The sequence below is a fragment of the Podarcis gaigeae genome (genome assembly GCF_964106915.1).
Source record: "Podarcis gaigeae genome assembly, chromosome: 18".
Classification (NCBI taxonomy): Eukaryota; Metazoa; Chordata; class Lepidosauria; order Squamata; family Lacertidae; genus Podarcis; species Podarcis gaigeae.
Window position 1 is genome coordinate 9,266,113 of NC_139696.1, and position 21,424 is coordinate 9,287,536.

Genomic DNA, 21,424 nt, shown 5'->3' on the forward strand with positions numbered 1-21,424 from the left:
CCATACGGTCCCTTCTGGAGAGCCATGGGCTGGTATAGAATACGTCTCTCGTCTCCAGTTCTCCTTTTTCTGTGAACCGTCCCTTGGATCTTTCCGGGCCCCAAGCTGTTATTTGTCACTGCTCAATGACCCACCCTTGCATCGTGGTGTTCCCCTTCTGTTGTTAGATGTATTGGTTTTTATGTTTCTGTGCTTTTATGTTTGTACATATTTTATGGGCTAATAGCCGTAAATAAATAAATTTGAATTTGAATTTGAATACGTCTCTTATGACTCTGGTGGGGTGTGTACAGATGCAGGGACTGTATATACTGTGGGTTCATGGGGAGGGAGCAGCACAGGAGGACTCAACCTTGCTAACCTGATCCAAAACTCCACACATACACCCCACACTCACACACGTAAGCAAATCTCACTACAGCCAACCAAAGACAACCAACCACACCCTTGGGCACCCCCAACCTCTCTCACCACCAAGGAAATAGTAAGAGAACGCATACAAGTGATGCTGACACAAAACCCCACACATACACTAAGTAGAAAAATAGAAGCATTCTCACCCCACTCGCCATTTCACCCTCCCGCTCTTCCCTTCCCAACCGAATACTGCATGCAACACTAATGTCTCACAACAAAGGAAACTGATCACAGAAAACACAACTTGGAAAAGAGACAATGCACATATTTTTGAAAACTAATAAATCTTTAATAAAAAAGAGATGTTTCAAAAACTTTCCCTTGTCCTTCCTAGACCTTCTCTGCCTTCCAAATTAACCATTCTGCTCAGGCTGGAAGCTTTGAAGGAGGCCGGCCTATAATGGATGTGTCGGGGGGGGGGGGGGAGAAGACCCAATAAAATAATGGACTCTCCTCTAATAGATACTGTCTTGCCAGGAGCCCAATCTATAAACAGAAAACATCAGAGGGGAGGCTTGAGCATCTGAAACAAATAATAAAAAAATGCCCTTTGGTTTATGGCAGGTGACATTCCCAACCCTTGCTTGGGGTGGGGCAGAGAGGCTTGGAACTGGCTTCTTTTTCTCTTGGGGGTTTGCTTTCAAATGGGAACTGCTGCTGCTTCCTATTGCTCAAGTATTTTGCTTTGGCATCTCTGTTGGAAGATGCCCTCAAGGTTTCTTGCGAAGGACTGTTTGCATATACTTATACGCACCACAGCCTGTTCCTCACAAGGGTTATAGAAGGATAAACCAGAGAGGAAGAAATCCATACCCAGCAGGTGGAGGGCACCCTGGGAAAGATGCCAGAAGCCCCACTCTGATAACTTTCAGAAAAGAATACATGAGAAAGGTGTCTATGTGGTACACCCACCCCTTCCCTCCTTATTTAATACTCTCCGTAAAATTAAAAACCCTTAAGTGTCTGCTCAGGTCTGAAGACACTCCTTAAAGGCATTCCGTTCTCCCAAAACTCACATCTCCATTCTCTTCCCACTTCCCAGAAGGGAAGGGGAACGAGACCAATGGCAACTTCAGGAATAACATCTTAATGAGGAACAAATTTTATTAGGCCACAGCTCCGGGGCAGGGGCACATGTCCTCCATGCAGGTCCCAGGTCCATGAGTGGGAAACAAAGAGCAAGGGAGAAAAGTGGACCAAAAGGCAAAATGTCCAATTTATGCAAAACAATCCTGCAGGACTGAAAAGTTTACGTCCTGGTGTTTAAACACAAACTGGCCAAAACATGGATAGCTATCCCCAAAGATGTCACAGTCTGTGTTATACCTTGTGATTCAAGGAATAGGTACATTAATGGATTGTCTGGAGGTTTTTGAAGGATGGATGGTGGCTATTGAGGTTGAATCCTGACAAGACAGAAGTATTGTTTTAGGGGGACAGGGGGTGGGCAGGTGGGGGACGACCCCCGGTTCTGAATGAGGTAATTGTGCCCCTGAAGTACCAGGTGTGCAGCCTGGGAGTCATTTTGAACTGATAGCTGTCCATGGAGCTGTGTCCAGGGCAGCTGTTTACCAGCTCCATCTGGTACGCAGGCTAAGTCCCTCCCTGCCCGCGGACTGTCTCGCCAGAGTGGTGCATGCTCTGGTTATCTCCCGCTTGAACTACTGCAATGAGCTCTATGTGGGGCTACCCTTGAAGGTGACCCGGAAACTACAACTAATCCAGAATGTGGCAGCTCGACTGGTGACTGGCAGTGGCCGCTGAGACCACATAACACCAGACCTGACCTACACTGAAGACCTACACTGAAAGCTCCCAGTACGTTTCCGAGCACAATTCAAAGTGTTGGTGCTGATCTTTAAAGCCCTAAATGGCCTTGGCCCAGTATACCTGAAGGAGCGTCTCCACCCCAATCATTCAGCCTGGACACTGAGGTCCAGTGCTGAGGGCCTTCTGGCAGTTCCCTCACTGCAATAAGTGAGGTTACAGGGAACCAGGCAGAGGGCCTTCTCAGCAGCGGCGCCTGCCCTGTGGGACACCCTCCCATCAGATGTCAAGGAAATAAACCACTATCTGACTTTTAGAAGACATCTGAAGGCAACCCTATATCAGAATTGTTTTAATGTTTAATGCTTTACATTTTTTTATGTGGTGTAAGCTGCCCAGAGTGACTGGGGAAGCCCAGCTAGATGGGCGGGGTATTAATAATAACAACAGCAGCAACAACAATACTAATAGATTCGCCGGCCAGAGGGTGTTAAAGAAGGACCGAACATTTTTTATGTATGCAACAACAGCAGCAAGGATACTTGTCGCCAAGCACTGGAAAACCCAAGATTTGCCCACACTGGAAGAATGGCAGATGCAACTGATAGACTATATGGAGCTAGCAGAAATGACTGGCAGAATCCGAGACCTGGGAGAAGAGGCTGTGGAGGAGGACTGGAAGAAATTCAAAGATTACCTACAAAAATATTGTAAATTGTATGAATGTTAAGAAAGATGTAAGATTATTAACAATATGGCACCAAAAAGCTAGTTAAAAGGAGTATGAAGATAAATGAAATTATAAGAAAAGATAAATTTTGGATAAATATTATGTTAAAATTAAGCTTCTAAGCTGGGGGTTATACTATCTAAAATTAGGGATAATATTGGAAAATTATAATACAAGAATTGAATCAAGGTGATAAATTCCTGGGTAAGGATCGAAAATTTGGAACGCAGGAACGAGAGATGTGAGGAAGTCCAAAGAAGTGAAGAAAGTATGGTGATTGTAAAACTATATGTTATGTTCTTTATTTCTTTTTTTATTGTATTAAGAAAATCTTTAATAAATATTTATTTAAAAAAATACTAATAGATTCAAGTCTCAGTGGTCATGAGGCTCCCAAAGAACATGAAAGAGAGTCTGTGAAATGCTGCTTGTGTTCATTGACAGCCAGCCTGAGCAGACAGGTGAGGGGTGACAGGGTATAGCTTCAAGAAATAATTGAGCCAAATTCACAGAGAAGAAACAAGGAGAAATGCTCATGGTTGACGAACATTTAACCAGAGGTCAGAAAGATGAAGGACAATCGGTTGAAGACAAAAGAGTGACATTAAGTTACAGGATGGGAGAAGGAGCATAGCGTAAGGGGCAGAGCGCTTGCTCTGCAGACAGAAGATCACAGGGCTGGTTCCTGGCATCTCCATTTGGAAATATCAGGTAGAAAGTGCAAGCATAGAATTGTAGAGTTGGAAGGGATCCCGAGAGTCTTCTAGTCGAATCCCCTTGCATTACAGGAAACAAGACCTCTGTGTGTCTGCAACACACAGACCTCTCTGCCAGCCACAGTGGACCAACCTGGGCTATGTGGACTATCTAAGGCAGCTTTCGATGCCTCTGTGCTTTGTGATGGTTGAGGGAGTTGACAATGAAACCCAGAGAAAGGCAGTTCTAGTTCTAAGCATGCACAGACCTCCTTGGAAATCTACATCCCTCCCAGGGATGCTCTCAGGTGGCTGTTCTTACCAGGCAACCTGTGCTGCAGCAACAGGTGGAGGGTGTTTTCGTCCAGTGCAATGCTGCAAGGCAGAGGGGGAAGGAGCGACAGAAGTTCTGATGCCACCAAAAGGAAAGGAAGGGCTGGGCCCAAAATACAACCACAACAGAGAATCGCAGCGTAGACTTACTGGCATGGACCTGCAGGCAGCACTTGGCACAGGAAATCAAGGGGCTGCTTCCATCCTCTCCGATGTAGGAGTTGGAAGGGAGGGGCTCTGTGTTTTCGCCACTTGAGGTGAAGCACATCTCAGGAATCAGAGGCTTGGTCTTCTGCTCGTATTTCAGAGGTGGCTGGAGCGAGGAGCTTTCTCCAGGGGAGACTGTGGCTCTCTCTTTTTCCAACTACAAGAAGGGGCGGGGATACAAATTACTACTGAGTAGAGCTTGCTCATCAGCCAGAGAGTCTGGAAAGCAATTACAGTGGTGCCTCGCAAGATGAAATTAATTCGTTCTGCGAGTTGTTTCGTCTTGCGATTTTTTCGTCTTGCGAAGCGCGGATTCCCTGGGTATTAATGGTTTTAAGAAAAAGGAAACAAACTCGCAAGACGTTTTCGTCTTGCAAAGCAAGCCCATAGGGAAAATCGTCTTGCGAAGCAACTCAAAAAATGAAAAACCCTTTCATCTTGCGCGTTTTTCGTCTTGCGAGGCATTCGTCTTGCGAGGTACCACTGTAAATAGATAGGTCAACCTCTGATGATCACGTCAGGCCCCCTTTATTTTTACATTCATTCCCTTTGGCCATGGAGACAATGCAACTCCATCCCACTGATTTGATTTACACGACTTATCTGTCTCATTCACCACACAACTACGTAAGTACTGGGTTCGGATGTAACAGAAAGCCCGTTTACCCCTATGTGAACGAGCTGCAGTGAGCCTCGAGTTCACATATTCACACCTCTTCTCTTGTGCGGCTACAAGGAGATGAGAAACGCTTGATAACCATTTTAAACAAGTTCTAGTTCCCCATGCCGTGTGAACTTGGGGATCTTCAGTTTGTTTAAACTCTGGTTAGAGAGAAGTCAAGATCAAACTGTGGTCTCATGATCTGGTTTACTCACTAACTAGAGCTAGACAAACCACAGCTGAGCTCAGGTGTAAATCTCAAAGAATTGTAAACCTGGAAGGGACCCTGATGGTCATCTAGTCCAATCCCCTGCAATGCAGGAATCCTGTCCACAACTATCCCAGGGTGGGGGTGGTGGCCTCGAACCACCAATCTTCTAGTTGACAGCCAGACACACTGACCCATTGCTCCTCAGGAAGCTGTGGTTTGGTTGAATCTCCTTTATTGCAGTCACAAGGAGATGGGACAGGCAGCGAGCTAAACTGGGGCAAAAATAGGTTTTATTTTCATGCGGGTCAAAGATGCACACACCTGCATGTGCATTTGCGTACACACACAGGCTGGGAGCCTCAATGGTGCTCCTCTGGAGGCTTCCTGGGCAAAAAACCCGGCTAGCCCACCCCACCCCCCCGCCTGCCCAGCCAGCTATGGCACCAGCGAAATGACACAGTGGGGAAATTCACACTGGAGGAAAACATGGTTTCCCTTGAGCTCTGAATTGAGCTGAAGTGACTCACATTGAAAAACTAAGAAAGAATACAATTTTAAAATCCTGTAAAGTTGTGTGTCAGCTTAACATGGGATTCTGATTGATGTGACATTTCTTAAACTAAGGAGTAGCCCCATCCAACGGTGCAGTCGTGGGGAAGAGGATGCAAACAGTTTATCACGACTTCTTGGTGCCAGAGCTATGAAAAGCTGCAGCTGACACATCCCCCAATTTCAGTGGAACCATTGGAAAAAATCAAGGGTTCATGGTGGCCGCAGGATGTGCTGCAGATAAAGAATATGGGGGAGGAGGTGGGGAGGAGGAGAAGAAGGAAAAGGACATGGTAGGTTTTGTAGGAGATGGATGAGCAAGGGAGGGAGGAAACATGAAAGGGGGTGGGGTGGAGAAGCTGGGTGGGCAGATCCAGTAATGAGCCTTCAGGGAGGAGACAGAGGAATGAGCAATCTGGCAGGCTTAAGCAGGGGCAGTGTCTCATTAGACTTGAGAAACATCAATTCAACATTTATTTGATGCTAACTGCATGGCCAGCACTGCAAAGCATTTGATCCATCATGCTCAGAGGAAGGAGCAAAGGAGGTTCACAGGTAGGTGAAAATGCAGAAAGGGTTACACGCTGCTGTTTTCTGAAGGAGTTATGACAGAGAAGCAGGTTTTGGGGAGAGAACAGGACATTAAGAAAGGGGACATTAACGCAACATGTATGATCATATACTTGTACTGTGATCATCAATCAGGAACAACCATGTCTTGGCTCTCTCTGTTCCCAACTAGCCTGGAATCCTAATTTTTCCCACGCAGTGAGCTTATTCAAGATCACTTCATATGGATTAGCTAGCCCTGTTAACTACTTTGGTGGAGGGGCAGTGAAATGGTGTGGAGTCTAGGAGGGTTCTTGCCTCCATTTCAGTGCCTGCAATGCCACAACAAGGCAAGACAAAGGGAAACAGAACTTGTTTGGGGCAGCTTTTCCTTTCTGTCCTTGAGAACAAAATGAATTTATTTCAAGCGAATGAGAGCAGAGAAAGGAACCACTGCTCACCCCACAAGAACAGTGAAGATATGAGTCACATTTGTTGCTATTTTCCTTTCCCCAAAGGGATCTGTATCACCCAAATGCACCAGTTGCCAAACATCCTTTGAAAAGGGTTTTAGGGGAACGGATGGAAGAGACAAAGATGCATAAGGAGACAGACTAAAAGCAAGACTCGCAGTTTCGCCCCCACTTCCTTACAACTGTCTCCTGCTCCTTCAGCAGGATTCTCTCTCCAGAAGGGCACCTCAAGGCTTCTGGTAGCAAAACCAGCACCGAGGGACAAAGGATTAAACAGAGACCAAGTCTCCTTATAAGTTCACTGCAGAACAGCACTGTGCACTGCTAGGGAGACACACTCCATTGTCCGACAGCAGGAGAAATCAGGAAAGTTCTCATGCCCCCACAACAACACACTTTCACTGCGAAACTTTTGTTTTTAAATAGTGTTGAGGCCCAGACTTCCGGGTCAGCGCGATCGGCTAATGGCGGATTCCCTCCGAGCTCCGGAGGGAATCGGCTTTACTGCAGACGGGTCTTACCGCGACGGCGAAGCGGGGACCCTCAGAAACCGCAGGCGCGGAAGCCTGCGGACTTGGTGACTCGGTGGGCACCTCAAGCGCCCCCCCGACCCACGAAGAGCCTTTTTAAAGGCTATGGAGAGGGTACGGAGAGTGGCGTGGTGCTGTGAGTAGACCGCTACTGCAGTGAAGCGAAGCCGCGAGCCATGGCCGGAGAGTGCTGACTTTTTTCCCTGAAATTTGGACTTGAAACAACCCGTGAGTAGAACGGAATTTGGATTCTAAAAATTTTCATCCTTGAATTCGGTACGACCGGGGGATGTGCTAAAGGGAAGTCCGCACCCCTAAGAGGACTAAGGTGGAGAGATTCCTTTCTTGGTATGAGTTAAAAGACATTAATTCCACGAATTTGACAGAAGAAGATTTGTGCTGGAGAGCGAGAGTCGAATTTTAGAAGCTTTTGTCTAACCCCCCCCCCCCCCAGACCCGGGAGTGCCCTATGTGTGAGCTGGAGGAAAAGGAACAAGGAGTTTGACAGCTGTCAAAAGAGCTGTCAAACGGGCAGTTAAAGTTAAAAATTTTATGGTTTAACATCTCTCTGGACTAAATTTGTTATATTCGAATTAAAGCGCTTGGGAACAAAGAAGTTATAAACAACAAAGTATTAGACTGTTGGGAAAGGATTATTAAGTAACCAGAATCCCCCCTAGGGGAAACTTTGAAACATTGCAATGGCTACAGATGGAAAATTACAGGCAGAGATAGATAGAATGTTTTTTCTCGTGGGAAAACTGCAGGAGCAGAGTATGGCTATGAACAAACAACTTATAACCTTGAACTCTAAAATAAGCAACTCTGCTGAATGCACAAAGGATTTGACTGAAACAGAAGCTGCAGCCGAACAAGAAGAGACATCTTTGGAACTGGGGGAGAGGGAAGAAGGAGCTAAGAAAGTACAGGAGAGTACTAACTCCAAGTCTACATTGTTAGAACAATAAGAAGAAGATGTTGGGATCACCAATCTGCGAAAGATGAGAAAGAGGAAAGAGGAAGCCCCTGGAACACTTGGAATACTGGAACTTAAAAGAAATAAGAAATATGATTGGGGCCTCCTTTTTGTGTATGGGAGATCAGTTGACCTTTTGCAGCAGTTGTTACCAAGTTTTTTGGATGGGAGAAAATTGGATGAGACTGTGTCAGAGCTCCTTCGAGACCTGAGGATCAACAAAGAGGCCTACCAACAAAATCGGCAGAGAGAGACTGACAGAGATTTAAAGGCCTCTGATGTGAGGAATCCAGGCTAGGAACTGTTTTGCGGACATCTAGTTGGGAAGGGACAGAAACCGGGGCAGGGAGGGGGGGGGAATAGAAATAGAATTTTAAAACTCTTATGTTTTTTATGTTTTTCTATTATGATCTATATCTAATATGTGAAAGGGAATTCGTGGAAGGGAATTTGGGTCGACCTTAGAAAAGAATTTAATATTTATAAGAAAATTGGATAAGTAAAATTTGGCCAAGTAATAAGAACTGATTTCAAAAAATAACAATATATGTTAAAGATGAGAGATAAGAATTTGCTGAGTTAATTGTTGGAAGTGGGATGTATGAAGGGGGGGTGGGGGGAAGTCAGGGAGGGGGGTTAAGGAAGTTATGAAATTATATATGTTCTGTTTTTGAATATTTCTGTGTGTAAAATTTGAAAATCTAATAAAAATTATTTATAAAAAATAGATAGATAGATAGATAGATAGATAGATAGATAGATAGATAGATAGTGTTGAGGCCAGCATTGGGAGAACCATCAATTCATTATGAAGAAACTGAAGCCCCAGCAGCAAGCATGAAATTCCATGTCCCTTTACTGACTAGAACAGATATGCATGGTTTTGTCTGATTGCAAAAACTCCTACAAACAAACCTCTTCTCAGGAAAATTTAACAACTGCATGCACAATTTTGTTAAACCACCCAGAGTCTTGACTCGAAAGTTCTCAAAGCTGCCTCTCAGCAGCTCAATAAGAGTTGGTAAGAATGTCCACTGTCATCTCCTTGGTTTGGCAATAGGCCAATTCAACAAGTCCATTTTATTGTGTTGCACACACAGTGCTACTCAACCCTAATGTGCTTGGTTCTCATGTAGAATTTCTTGCTCTACGACAGCTTAAAACAGCTCTGGTTGTCTTCAATCAAATAGGCTTCTTCAGTCCCAAACCAAAGTCCGTAGTCAGCTGGCTGATTCAGGCTAGTTCTCTGCAGGCTTCAGTTGCAGCTACATAATCTTAACTCTGTGGTAGACAAAGCTACATTTCTGCTTATAACTGCCCCAAGAAATGGATCATTTCCAAACAAAAAGAGGAACCCACCTGTTGACTTGTAATCCTTAGTGTCTCCTGCCAAATCAGCAGCCGTGTAACCTACTACTTATGGATTGCAATCTGCTGGCAGCTTAAGTTTACAATTCATGGTTCCCTTTTAGGTATCTGACAACTCTCTTCACAACAGAGTCCATCCTGGTGGGGGAACTCACTTTCCTATTCAGGATTCCCACTGCATTTGCAATGTCTGGTCTCATTGTCATGGTCAGGTATAAAAGTTTCCCTATTTCCTGTACTGGTAGTTGTCTGGTAAGAGTTTATATTCATTTCAACTCTTTAGGAAGTCAGTAATCCTTGGTATGGTTACTGAGTTGGCTTCTTGCAGATTTAGGCTATCAAGCAATTCAATGACCACCTGCTTTTGGCTTAGAAGATAAGATCCATCTTCTTTTCTTTCAATTTGGACACCTAGGTAATAGGAAACTTTCCCAAGATTTTTCACCGTCACATCCTTGGCTAAGTGCCTCTTGACTTGGAAATTGTCTTGGAATTTTTTAGTTGTAATGATCAAGTCGCCCACAAATGCCAAAACATAAGAAAATTGTCCATTTTTGCATTTGGAGTATACAAACACTTGTCTGTGTGACCTCGCGTATATCTTGGCTGTTTGAGCATGCTGTGCCACTTCTCATTCTATGGGTTTGCAGCCTTGTTTCATTCCATAAAGCCCTTCTGAAGCCTGCATATTAGATGAACTTCCTTTGGCTTGACGAAACCTTTGGGCTGTTCTTTGAGATTCTGCTATACAAAAATACAGTCTTTATACGTCTCACATCCATTTGTTTAGAAGCTAGTATGCATAAAAGCAGTGGGACGCGGGTGGCGCTGTGGGTTAAACCACAGAGCCTAGGACTTGCCGATCAGAAGGTCGGCGGTTCGAATCCCCGCGACGGGGTGAGCTCCTGTTGCTCGGTCCCTGCTCCTGCCAACCTAGCAGTTTGAAAGCACAACAAAGTGCAAGAAGATAAATAAGTACTGCTCTGGCGGGAAGGTAAACGGCGTTTCCGTGCGCTGCTCTGGTTCTCCAGAAGCGGCTTAGTCCTGCTGGCCACATGACCTGGAAGCTGTACGCCGGCTCCCTCGGCCTATAGGGAGAGATGAGCGCCGCAACCCCAGAGTCGGCCACGACTGGAAATAACGGTCAGGCGTTCCTTTACCTTTATGTTTAAAAGCAGTTTAATGGCGGTGTACCTCGCCACAGGTGCGAAAGTACCATCCAAGTCCTCTCCATACATTTGCGAGTAGCCTTTTGCTACAAGTCTTGCTTTGTAGTGCTCGACTTTCCCTTCTGCACCTGCCTCACCTTGAATACTCACTTGCTTCCAATTGCAAGTGAAGAGAGCCAGTGTGATGTAGTGGTTAAGAGCGGTAGTCTCGTAACCTGGGGAACCGGGTTCGCGTCTCCGCTCCTCCACCTGCAGCTGCTGGGTGACCTTGGGCCAGTCACACTTCTCTGAAGTCTCTCAGCCCCACTCACCTCACAGAGTGTTTGTTGTGGGGGAGGAAGGGAAAGGAGAATGTGAGCCACTTTGAGACTCCTGAAGGGGAGTGGAAGGCGGGATATCAAATCCAAACTCCTCCTCCTCCTCCTCCTCCTCCTCCTCCTCCTCCTCCTCTTCTTCTTCTTCAATTGCCTTCTTCCCAAGCAGCAGCTTGGTGAGGCTCCAGGTCTTGTTCTGGTGCATCAAACTCCTCCTGTGCAAGCTTCAGTGGCCAGGTGGAAGGTTCTAGGGGACATGCCAACCTTGCAATGTACGACAGTCGTGGAGACAGGATGCCTTTGTTGGCTCTCAATTAGTGACTGACCTTTGGGCTCTGCAACCACATCTGAATCCTCTTCACCCTCCTGTTCAGGCATCTCATCATCAGTCTCCATCTCATCCCTTCTGGCAGTAGTGCTACTTGGAATCTGCTCCTCTGCTTCTTCCTCCTGTTCATCATCTGTGCCAGGTGGTGTGGTAGCAGAAGGCAGATATGAACTGTTATATATCATTCAGGAAAGTATATGAGGTCCTGTGTGTCTTCCTCAGACGGCTCAGAATAATCTATTACTGCTCCTCTCTTATCAGCTCTCAAAATGAACCATATGTATTGCGCTGACCTTTCCTGTTCTTAAGTCCATAACTCTGTAACCAGGCAAAAATGTTCCTTTGGCTGATTGACATCCAATGCCCTTTTAAAATGTGTTGGAGTGGGGGTTATTAGGTTGTTTTTGTTTTGATTATGTATTTTGAGTTTCTATATTGTGATTTCATCCTATGAACAGCCCTGAGACCTATAGGGCGCTATAAAAATCTCCTCCTCCTCCTCCTCCTCTTCCCACCAAGCATGAAAATATGTTGCAGGGTTCCCACAACACCTTCATCAAATGCGGCGATAGGGGTTTATTGTTTTTGTTTAAAATTTTATTTTTCATTTTCTCATTTTATAAATATTTTAACAGAATAAACTTAGTTCTTTACATAATCAATCCAAATTTCTCTCCTTTCTGCAGTTAACTTAGCTTACATCTTTTTGTTACTGCATATGCAGTTCAAACCTCTTTACTAATATTCCCTTTGTATTCCCTTTTAATTATTTCTTACTGCACATGTTTATGTCAATCCTGCTAATGCTTTGTTTACAACAAATCTTCAAACAGTCAGTAATTTCTCATTCTGTTTTAAAAAGTCTATTTTCTTGGTTTCTTATTCTTCCGGTAAGTTTCACTATTTCTGCATACTCCATCAATTTCAAGTGCCAGTCTTTCTTCGTTGTAACTGTTTCCTCTTTTCATCTCTGGGCATAACTCATTCGGGCAGCCACAGTAGCGTACATAAATATATATTCTTCCTGTTCTTTGGGTACCTCTCCACCAATTATACCTAAAAGCAAAGCTACTGAGTTTTTTAAACAAAAGTGATCTTCAACATTTTTCCCCCAACTCATTTATAAATCATTTCCCCAAAAGCTTTTGCTACCTTACATGACCACCACATTTGGAAAAAGGTACCTCCCTTCTCTTTACATTTCCAACAGATATTGGATTCAGACTTATGCATTTTTGCTAATTTACTGGGAGTCAGATACTATCTACACATCATTTTCATTGAATTTTATTTTATCACACCACACGTTGTAAATTTCAAATCCACATTCCACAACCTTTCCCATCTTGCCAATTCAATATTATGTCCTATATACATTGCCCAGAGGGGTTTATTGTTTTTGGCTAGAAGAGAAGAAGAAGAGAAGAGTTTGGATTTGATATCCCGCTTTATCACTACCCTAAGGAGTCTCAAAGCGGCTAACAATCTCCTTTCCCTTCCTCCCCCACAACAAACACTCTGTGAGGTGAGTGGGGCAGAGAGACTTCAGAGAAGTGTGACTGGCCCAAGGTCACCCAGCAGCTGCAGGTGGAGGAGCGGAGACGCGAACCTGGTTCCCCAGATTACGAGTCCACCGCTCTTAACCACTACACCACACTGGCTCTCAGTGGCTAGATGAACCAGAGTACAATGCCACCTGAGAATGACCTTCAGAGAAGCTTCTTGAAGGTGAGATGAGATAGTTCTTAAGGGTGAGGTCCTCCATATGCCATCCCACTCAATGACATCAATTTCATTGCATTCCCCATATAGTGTTCTGCAAGTATACTATAGATCAATGAAACCAATATACTTTGGTTTCAATATACTTTGATTCAAATATTGTGAGGGAATGAAATCCTTCCCCTCTTTCTTCTACATGTGTTGCAAATGAGCAGCACTGGAGAAGTTGAAGCCAATTAGGATGCAGGTCTTTTAGCTTTCCCTTTAGCCTTTCTTTCATTTTTGCTTTGTCTTTGTATATTAGGTCTTGAATTCTATATATGTCCATTTCCCCATTCTTTATATTGCCAGTATTTGTCTTCTTGTATAAAGGTGGGGTGGTCTAGAAAGTGAGTTAACGGAGACGGTTCAGTGGCCAACATTTTCCTTTGATTTTTCCATGTCATAACTGTGGTTTATAGAAAAGGGTTATCAATTCCCTTTATCTCCAAATCTGATAGTTTTAAGAAGGAAAGTGCTTGGAATAGTGGCATGGAAGGGGACAGTTCAATTTGGCCCCTAATCAGTGGAATTAGTGATTTAATTTTAAATGCTGCATAGCAGAATTGTAAGTTTGGCATTCCAAGTCCTCCCTTAGATCTATGTTTATACACCATGTTGGAACTAATATGCATTCGTTTGCCCAGCATTTTCCATTTTCAAATTACACACAGAAACCTTTTCTGTCCAGCGTAGACACACTAAGCATGTTGCAGGTCAACATGCAACTTTCTCTCTCAATTGATTGTTTAAGCTTCCTGAACTTGCACTAGATACCTTTATGGGAATACTGCAATCCATTAACGGGTTAATATTGTTAATGCCTCCAAAGAAATTATTATAATAACTCACGTGCATAGAACACCCAAATCAGTTAACTGTCTATTTGATTTTGTGTCATAACTGTTTACAGTTAGGATTCTTCTCTTGCAAAGGACAACACTTTTTCTTTGCTCCCCTTATTTTGGCTTGCTTGCTTAAATGCAGGGGATTTTCCTGAATTCACGGCTTCAAAGATGTGTCCCTCTCTGTTGCACTTGAAGCAAACCATTTTTCTGGTTGTAGCCTTGGCTCTCCCTTGGGACACAGAGTTGAGTCACTGCGTCTTACACTGCTGGCTGAAGAGTTTGCTCTTTTCTCCACATATTCCTCTTTCGGGTGCCCAATCACATTTCCTAGCGTTAAGCTTGGCTTATAACCCATGAGAGTTGCAATTGTTTGAAATTTAGGTCCTGGTGTCCCCAGGAAATTGCAAACTTTCTGTTCCTCATCCATTTTGTATTGTGAAATTTCTAGCTTTTCAATAATTGATAGGAACACTGTCACGTGACTGTTGGTCCTTCTTGGTTTCAAGCTTTAAATTAAATAAATATCTCACCCAGGCACGGCGTGAATGCTTGCTTGCTAATCAAATGCTTTTTGCAAATTTTCAGTCATCTGAGCTGATATGTCACCTCTCTCTGTGTGAACCATTTGGGCACCTGAAATACCATCCAGAATGATAGACACTGCCAATTTATTCTGCTGCTCCCACTCCTCTGGCTCTATCCTCAATGGATTTCTCTTTCTCAATACATTCTAAAATACCTTTCATATCATATTTGGCTTCTAATAATTTTTTACACAGGATGAAATTGCTTTGTGCAAGCTTAGGTAATTTGAAGCTTTCTTCAACAACAGAATTCCTGCTATCCATTTCATTTTAGAAAAATCAAAAAAGAAACACCCGCCCAATAAAAATTGGAAAAACTGCCATAAATAGAACATTCTCAAAATCTCCAAAAGGGAAGTAAAATTATCTAAGCCTGTTTCCTAAAAATCCGAAACGAAAACCAAAAAGCCAAAATCCCTAAAAGGAAAATAAGTACCGTATTTTTTGCTCTATAAGACTTACTTTTCCCCTCCTAAAAAGTAAAGGGAAATGTGTGTGCGTCTTATGGAGCGAATGCGGGCTGCGCAGCTATTCCAGAAGCCAGAACAGCAAGAGGGATTGCTGCTTTCACTGCGCAGCGATCCCTCTTGCTGTTCTGGCTTCTGAGATTCAGAATATTTTTTTTCTTGTTTTCCTTCTCCAAAAACTAGGTCGTCTTGTGGTCTGGTGCGTCTTATAGAGCGAAAAATACGGTATATTTTTATCTTGCTGTTCTGCATTGGAAGAGCAGGTCGAGAAAGTAAGGGTGTGTTACTCCTCTCACAACAGAAACAAAAGCACCATGTGGCAACTAGGAAATAAAACACACACAAAATGTTTTTTTCTGGTTAAAAATCACTTTTGAAAACCCAAAAATCTGCAAAATACTCTCACAACTACAGTCCTTAACTCTGTCATTTACCAACTAGCATAGATATGTATTGTTATACTTATTTGGCAGCTTCCAGATTTGATGGCTGCAATGCACTGTCCTGCACAGTACAAAATGCAGCTGCTAGAGTATTAACTGGGACCAGTCAATAGACATGCATCTTGTCTGTGTTGAGAGAGCTCTGCTGGCTCCTGGTCATTTTAGGAGCCCAATTCAAAGTGCCTTCAACCAGCCTTCCTCTGCATGATGATCTCCAGATGCTGTAGGACTCCCAGCCCCCATAAGCAAGCATGGCTAATGGTCAGTGATGATGGGATCGGTAGTCAAACGACATGTCTGTGGCACCAGGCTGAGAAAGGCTACACAACTTGGGACCTGTTTATCTAACGAAGTGCTTCCGCATCAAGCCAACAAGCACTGTAGTGATCTTTGGAGGCATCTGAGGTGAAGCAGGTAGCAGCCAGAGAGAGGATCTTCTTTTATGTGGCTACTCTGCTTAAGGAATTCTCTCTTTGGGGAGTCCTGCCTGACACCTATGTACATATCTTTTTAGCACCAAGCAGAGATCTTTTCATTTTCCATTGCTTTTATTTTCCGAGGAGTTATAGCCACTGGTTTTATTCAACTTATTTACCCATTGTCATTTATTGGCTATTTATGATTTTTATTGTAAGTCAGTCACTGAGCTGAAGGGTGCCACAGAAAGCCAATAAATAAAATGCAAGTGTTGTCTTCCTAGATCACACTGATAGTCCATCTATTCTAGCTCCTGTTCCCAGCAGTGGCCAACCTGAGGTCTCAAGAGAGCTCACAAGAGGAACATAAAAACAATTTGTTTGCACCCTGCATTTGGTCCCTTGAAGTGTTCAGAGGTTTTTTGGCTGGGCTGGGGGTGGATGTTGACCCTCATGATTGAGGAGATTTATTACAGTAGATATGCCTTTCCTCCTTGCAGCTTGCCTCCTGCAACCCATTTCCCTGCAACGTGTTATGATGTGGAAAGCCGGGGGGGGGGGGGAGCACTGGGTGCAGCTAGGACTTCCTCTTGGTTCCCATAGTTCCCACTTCAGGGGAAATGAACTTCCCAGAATACTATATGATGCAGTGGGATTCCTTGGCAGGTTATCACTGAGAAACAACTTTTACATTCACCTGAAGGTAATCAGTTTAAGGCCACTGATAATCTGGAGGTCAAGCAAGGTCAAGCAAAGATGGGTATTGCTGCATTCTTCTTCTTTTGGTTCCACCTGGATAACTGGTTGGTTGTTGTGGAAGACAGAGCACTGGGCTAGGCTGGTCTTTTGGCTTCATCCAGCTCAGCAAATGTTACAGCTATACCAACTCCAGAGCAAAGAGTTCTGTACAATATTTTGGCTGGCCCATGTCCTACATGGTCTGATTCCTAATGTACTTTTGAAACGAAAGGTAGTGATGATTAGATGTGGTGCATTTAGTAAGTGCTTAACACTTGGCTGTTGCCAAGAAAAAAAATAGCACCCACCCACCCACCTCCGCAAACAGAACTTCCCAAATCTTGAAATGCCAGAAACCGCTTCTGTTAATCTATGAAGCTTGGACTGTGCCCAGAAAACATACACAAATATTATATGTTATTTACCCTGGCAATAGGGAGATTAAATCCAACATGATGGAGAAGAGTGTTACATTCCATCCTTCCAGTTCCTGCTCTACAAAGTGAGGCATGAGCCCCAGATGATCACTAAATTGCATCCTTCAATTCAGTTACCTGCCAATTAAAAAAACCAAGTTCTTCCACATCCTACCATGGTTTAAAATCAGTAGCTCTTAAATATTTTACTACCGATTGCCACCTGAAGGGCCAAGGAGATAGTGGTGCTATAAATAGCCCCTCCTCTGAACAGCTGGAAGTCAGATACCTGTATGTAGGACTGACCCATAATATGTTCATCTTTAAACAACTCTCTCTAAGGTGCAGTCTGCATGTGCAGCAGAAAAAGGCACTAGAGCACTGAGGGGGTAGACAGAACAATTTCTGATTACTTTAAAAAAATGCTTTTCAAACTTGCAGAAAGAAAAAACTGGCAAAGCGGGAGGAAGGCTGGGCTAGAACCTGACTGGCTGCCTGATATGCTAGTTTAGCATTTGCGGTGAAATTTCACACAAAGTAAATGGTATAACACGCCTACAATACAAAGTGGAGAAGCCCATCTCAATCTGACACGTGTCAAGAGCCAAGGCTGACACTGTAGATCCGTATGTTTGGGGGTGCTGCTGCTTTGGCTTTAACGAGGGAGGTATCAGCAGGCTTGGGGGACCCCAAAGCCTGCCGAAGTACAGCAAAGATTTAGGGGGAAAGCAACCCTATATGGGTAGAGGACTCCCCTGAAAGTGGCCACAGAATGCTCACAGGCTGTTGCAGGGGCAGGGTGGAGTTATGTGAACTGGAAGGGGGAAATGGCTGGGAAGGGTAATGGAATTGAGTATCCTGGGAAAGGAAGACTGGAACAGGCTAATCAGAAATCAGATGACCAAGTGCCTATTAGTTTGGAAGCAAACTGAGGTCACCCACAAATGATATTGAGGATATTATCACCATCACCACCACCACCAGTTGAACTGGAGGTGAGTAATAATGAATCAAGCATACACCCATCTGCATATCTGCTGGCATGCAATGTGACCAAGAAGAAAGCTGCCATCTCAAACGTTGATATCAATAGATGAGACACCTACATACTTACTGTTCTTCACCCAAAGCTAGAAAGATGAAGCCTGCCAGAATTATGGTTCTTCCGCAGGGGACTTAAGAGCTTTCTAAAACCCTTACACACCTTTCTAAAGGATTACAGGTATTTAAAGAAATTGCTTGCTGATTGAGGGGACCTTGGGGTATTGTGCGCTTGCTCCTCTACTGAAGCTGCAGAATTACCTGATTATAGGGGTAAAAGAGGGTGCAGATGGCGCAGTATGGCTCAGTTGATGCTGCAGCAGCGTTGAATCGCCTCTCCGCAGCAAAGTTGGGTGCTTTGTTTTTCCACAGCAGGGAAAGCAAGGACTTCAAGGGCTCAGGGTCACCAACATCCTCCTCACCAGAGAATGGTAGGGTTTCTAAAGAACAAGATATATGAGAGAGAGAGAGAGAGAGAGAGAGAGAGAGAGAGAGAGAGAGAGAGAGAGAGAGATATCAGGGTTTGGTAAAGAGGCAGGAACAATGACTAGGGATGACCCACTTTGTAAGGCCAATCCACTCAGCCATAAAGGAGACACAAAAGCCAATCAATGAATGAAATAAACACACACACACTTTTTGTAAACATGTACCTACCAAATAACTGAACACTAAGTCTAAGTGAACTTTTGTTTATCAAAAATATAAGCTTAGACTTCTGGACCTACTCAACCTTAATGGCTGGTTAAAATAATTGTAAAAAAAGAAAATATAAAGTGAAAAGCAACCACAGTACTGCTATAGTTAGCTAGCCTTGGAGCAGTCCAACTCCAAAGCATCCTAAATGTCATGGAGGAGGCAGCAACTTTTCAGTGCATCAGAAGAAGTTCTTATCTCCTCTTTGTCAGCTGCCTCAGGATCCATGTGTGGAAGCCATTACTGGCTACAAGCTACCTCTAGAATCCAAAACCGCATGTCTCTGAATACCAGTTGACAGACAACAAGGGGGGGAGAGAGGGCCACTGACTTCATGCCCTGCTTAGGAAACAGGATGCTGGGCTAGACAGGCCTTTGGTTGAATTCTGCAGGGCTATTCTAAAGAAGTGCTACTACTACCAATAATGATGATGATAACAACTACTACTTACTACTACTACTACTACTACTACTACTACTTTATTATTAATATGCTTCCCATCTGATTGGGTTGCCTCAGCCACTTTGGGTGGCTTCCAACAAAATATTAAAACACAAAAACATTAAAAAAAACCTCCCTGTGCAGGGTTGCCTTCAGATGTCTTCTAAAAGTCAAACAGATGCCTATTTCCTGGCATCTGATGGGAGGGTGCCCCACAGGGCAGGTGCCACCACCAAGAAGGCCCTCTGCCTGGTTCCCTGTAACCTCACTTCTCACAAGGAGGGAATTGCCAGAAGGCCGTCGGAGCTGGACCTCAGTGTCCGGGCTGCTGGAGACACTCCTTCAGGTATACAGGTATAACATGCACGTGGTTAAAAAGTGAAGGAAGCAACTGGCACATTATCTGTCTGGATTGTTCGGCACAGAGTGTTGTTCCCCCAAACACTTCCATGCAGGCCTTTCATTTCCCAGCTTCCCTCCCCATGCACAGTGGTCTTGTCTATATCGGTAAGAGATGCTCAGTTCAGAAGTGCTGCCAATTCCTTGATGGGGAGCAGGAAAAGTCACAGTTTCATGTGGCCAGGCTTGACAGCTCTGTGACTCAAGCCCCTGAGAAGTACCAGTGCTTCATGACAATATCCTTCAGGTGGGAGGCGAAGCCTCCTGGCTAAGATCTGGCAAGCCAATGGGTAGAGAGGTGAAGCCATCACCAGAAACAGAAATGATACAAAGGATAAAAAAAACTGCTGCCAGCTGTCACCTGCAAACCTCTCCCCTAGACGACTGTGGAGGTGCTGTGATGCAATCAATGTTCACTCCATTCTAATTGTTCAGGGGAGAGCTGTCAGCGAATAAAATGTCGATATCTTGCACAGATTCTGTGAAGGAATGGAAAAGCTCGTTTTCTGGCTGTTAATCTAGATTGTAATGCAACCAAGGATGTTGCGGTGGCAAAGTCAACGAAGCCTGGTTGGCAGAGCTGTCTTCATGCCAGAGATAGGCAGGAGGGCTGCAGCCTGCCAGACGTTCAGCTGCTTAGGATTTAAAGAGAGCTAGGGCAATTCAAACAGCCCAGGAGAAGGATAGGCCTAAGAGAAGTGGAGGGCAGGGGAATAAAATACGAGGAAGCTGGAAGGGGCTAGCAATGGGTGTAATCTAGAAGAACGAGGGAATGAAGAAAAACCCAGAGGGACGCATCTGAGAGAAGGACAAGGGGTAAGAAGAGAAAGGAAGTGTGCACATGTAGTAACTTAAAGTGGCTAACCAAAGTATCTCTTCTGTGTCTCGCGATGAAAACAGACCATTGGGCTTAATGTGATAAGTTCCTTTTTCACAATGTATGGAAGGTATGCTCAAATGTGCTGGTCCTACTCTCTTGCAATAGAAAAAGCAATGCAATTCTGCTTTGTAACTTGCAATCCTGTGCGGGAGAGACTTCCCAGTTTCAGGACCTAGCACATCAGCAAACAGTGAATACTTTCAGATATGCTAACTTTTCCTTAGCAGCAAAAATAACAGGTAAGGGGAAACAGAAAAAGAGGTATGGAGTATCTCCAGGCCCAAATAGCACTGGCTGAGAGTCAAATACCACCACCCTACTCTCCCCAGCAGAGAGAACCAATTCTCTGGGGTGCACAGCATACGTGCCACCCACCGCAAAACTTCTCATGGCAAATCCAGTGTTCCACTTTTCTACAGTGAATGAGGATATCATTGAACTAGCTGCAGCCATCCCAGGGTGCAACTTCTGCAGAAAAGGCAACATCTAAGCATGGATTGTCCCCAAACCAGAACTAGTTTAGGAGCTGTGCCTGTGGGGAAGGGAGAGGGGAGAAAGGAAGTATTCCTCTCTTTGCTTGACAGTCCTGGTGACAGAGTAGGGCCCAAACTCTACCTAAAAGAGGAGACGGGGTTTCCTGCCTTTCCCTGGACTGTGCCTCGGGGAAACAATCCGCAGCTGTTCCTGCATCAGGACCTAGATCATGACCTCCACCAGCAGAATGTGGCATGTAGGCCTTGTGTCATCCTAATGGGATGGAAGAACTTCAAGTGGAAGTTCCTCCTTTCAGAGGAATCTATCAGTAATGTATGACTACCCTCCCCTGTCTGGACCAAAAGCGTTACAGCTGCACTGCTCACCTGTTTAAACTGCACCTGCAACTTAAATGTGTGTATTTTTTCTGCCCGAACTCCCCGAAGGGGAAATGATGAGGGAAGAGAACAGAAACAGGCAAACGGAAAAAGTTTTGCAGAACTCCATCAACACCCTGTCCCTTGGCATGAGACAAGGCCGGA

General features: G+C 44.4%; 1 protein-coding gene across 3 annotated transcripts in view; it reads right to left on the reverse strand.

Moving 5' to 3' along the window:
• The window catches only part of KDM4B (lysine demethylase 4B), a 183,642-nt gene that overhangs the window by 17,363 nt on the left and 144,855 nt on the right, over positions 1-21,424 (reverse strand). For all 3 annotated transcript variants that reach the window (XR_014559696.1, XM_083720236.1, XM_083720237.1), the window contains 2 exons: positions 18,253-18,431; positions 4,093-4,306 (listed from right to left, as the gene is read on the reverse strand). Coding sequence is in view for 2 of the 3 variants with exons in the window: in XM_083720236.1 (XP_083576362.1) it covers positions 4,093-4,306; positions 18,253-18,431 (393 nt within the window). In the remaining variant the exon portion in view is untranslated. The remainder of the gene's footprint in view (positions 1-4,092; positions 4,307-18,252; positions 18,432-21,424) is intronic.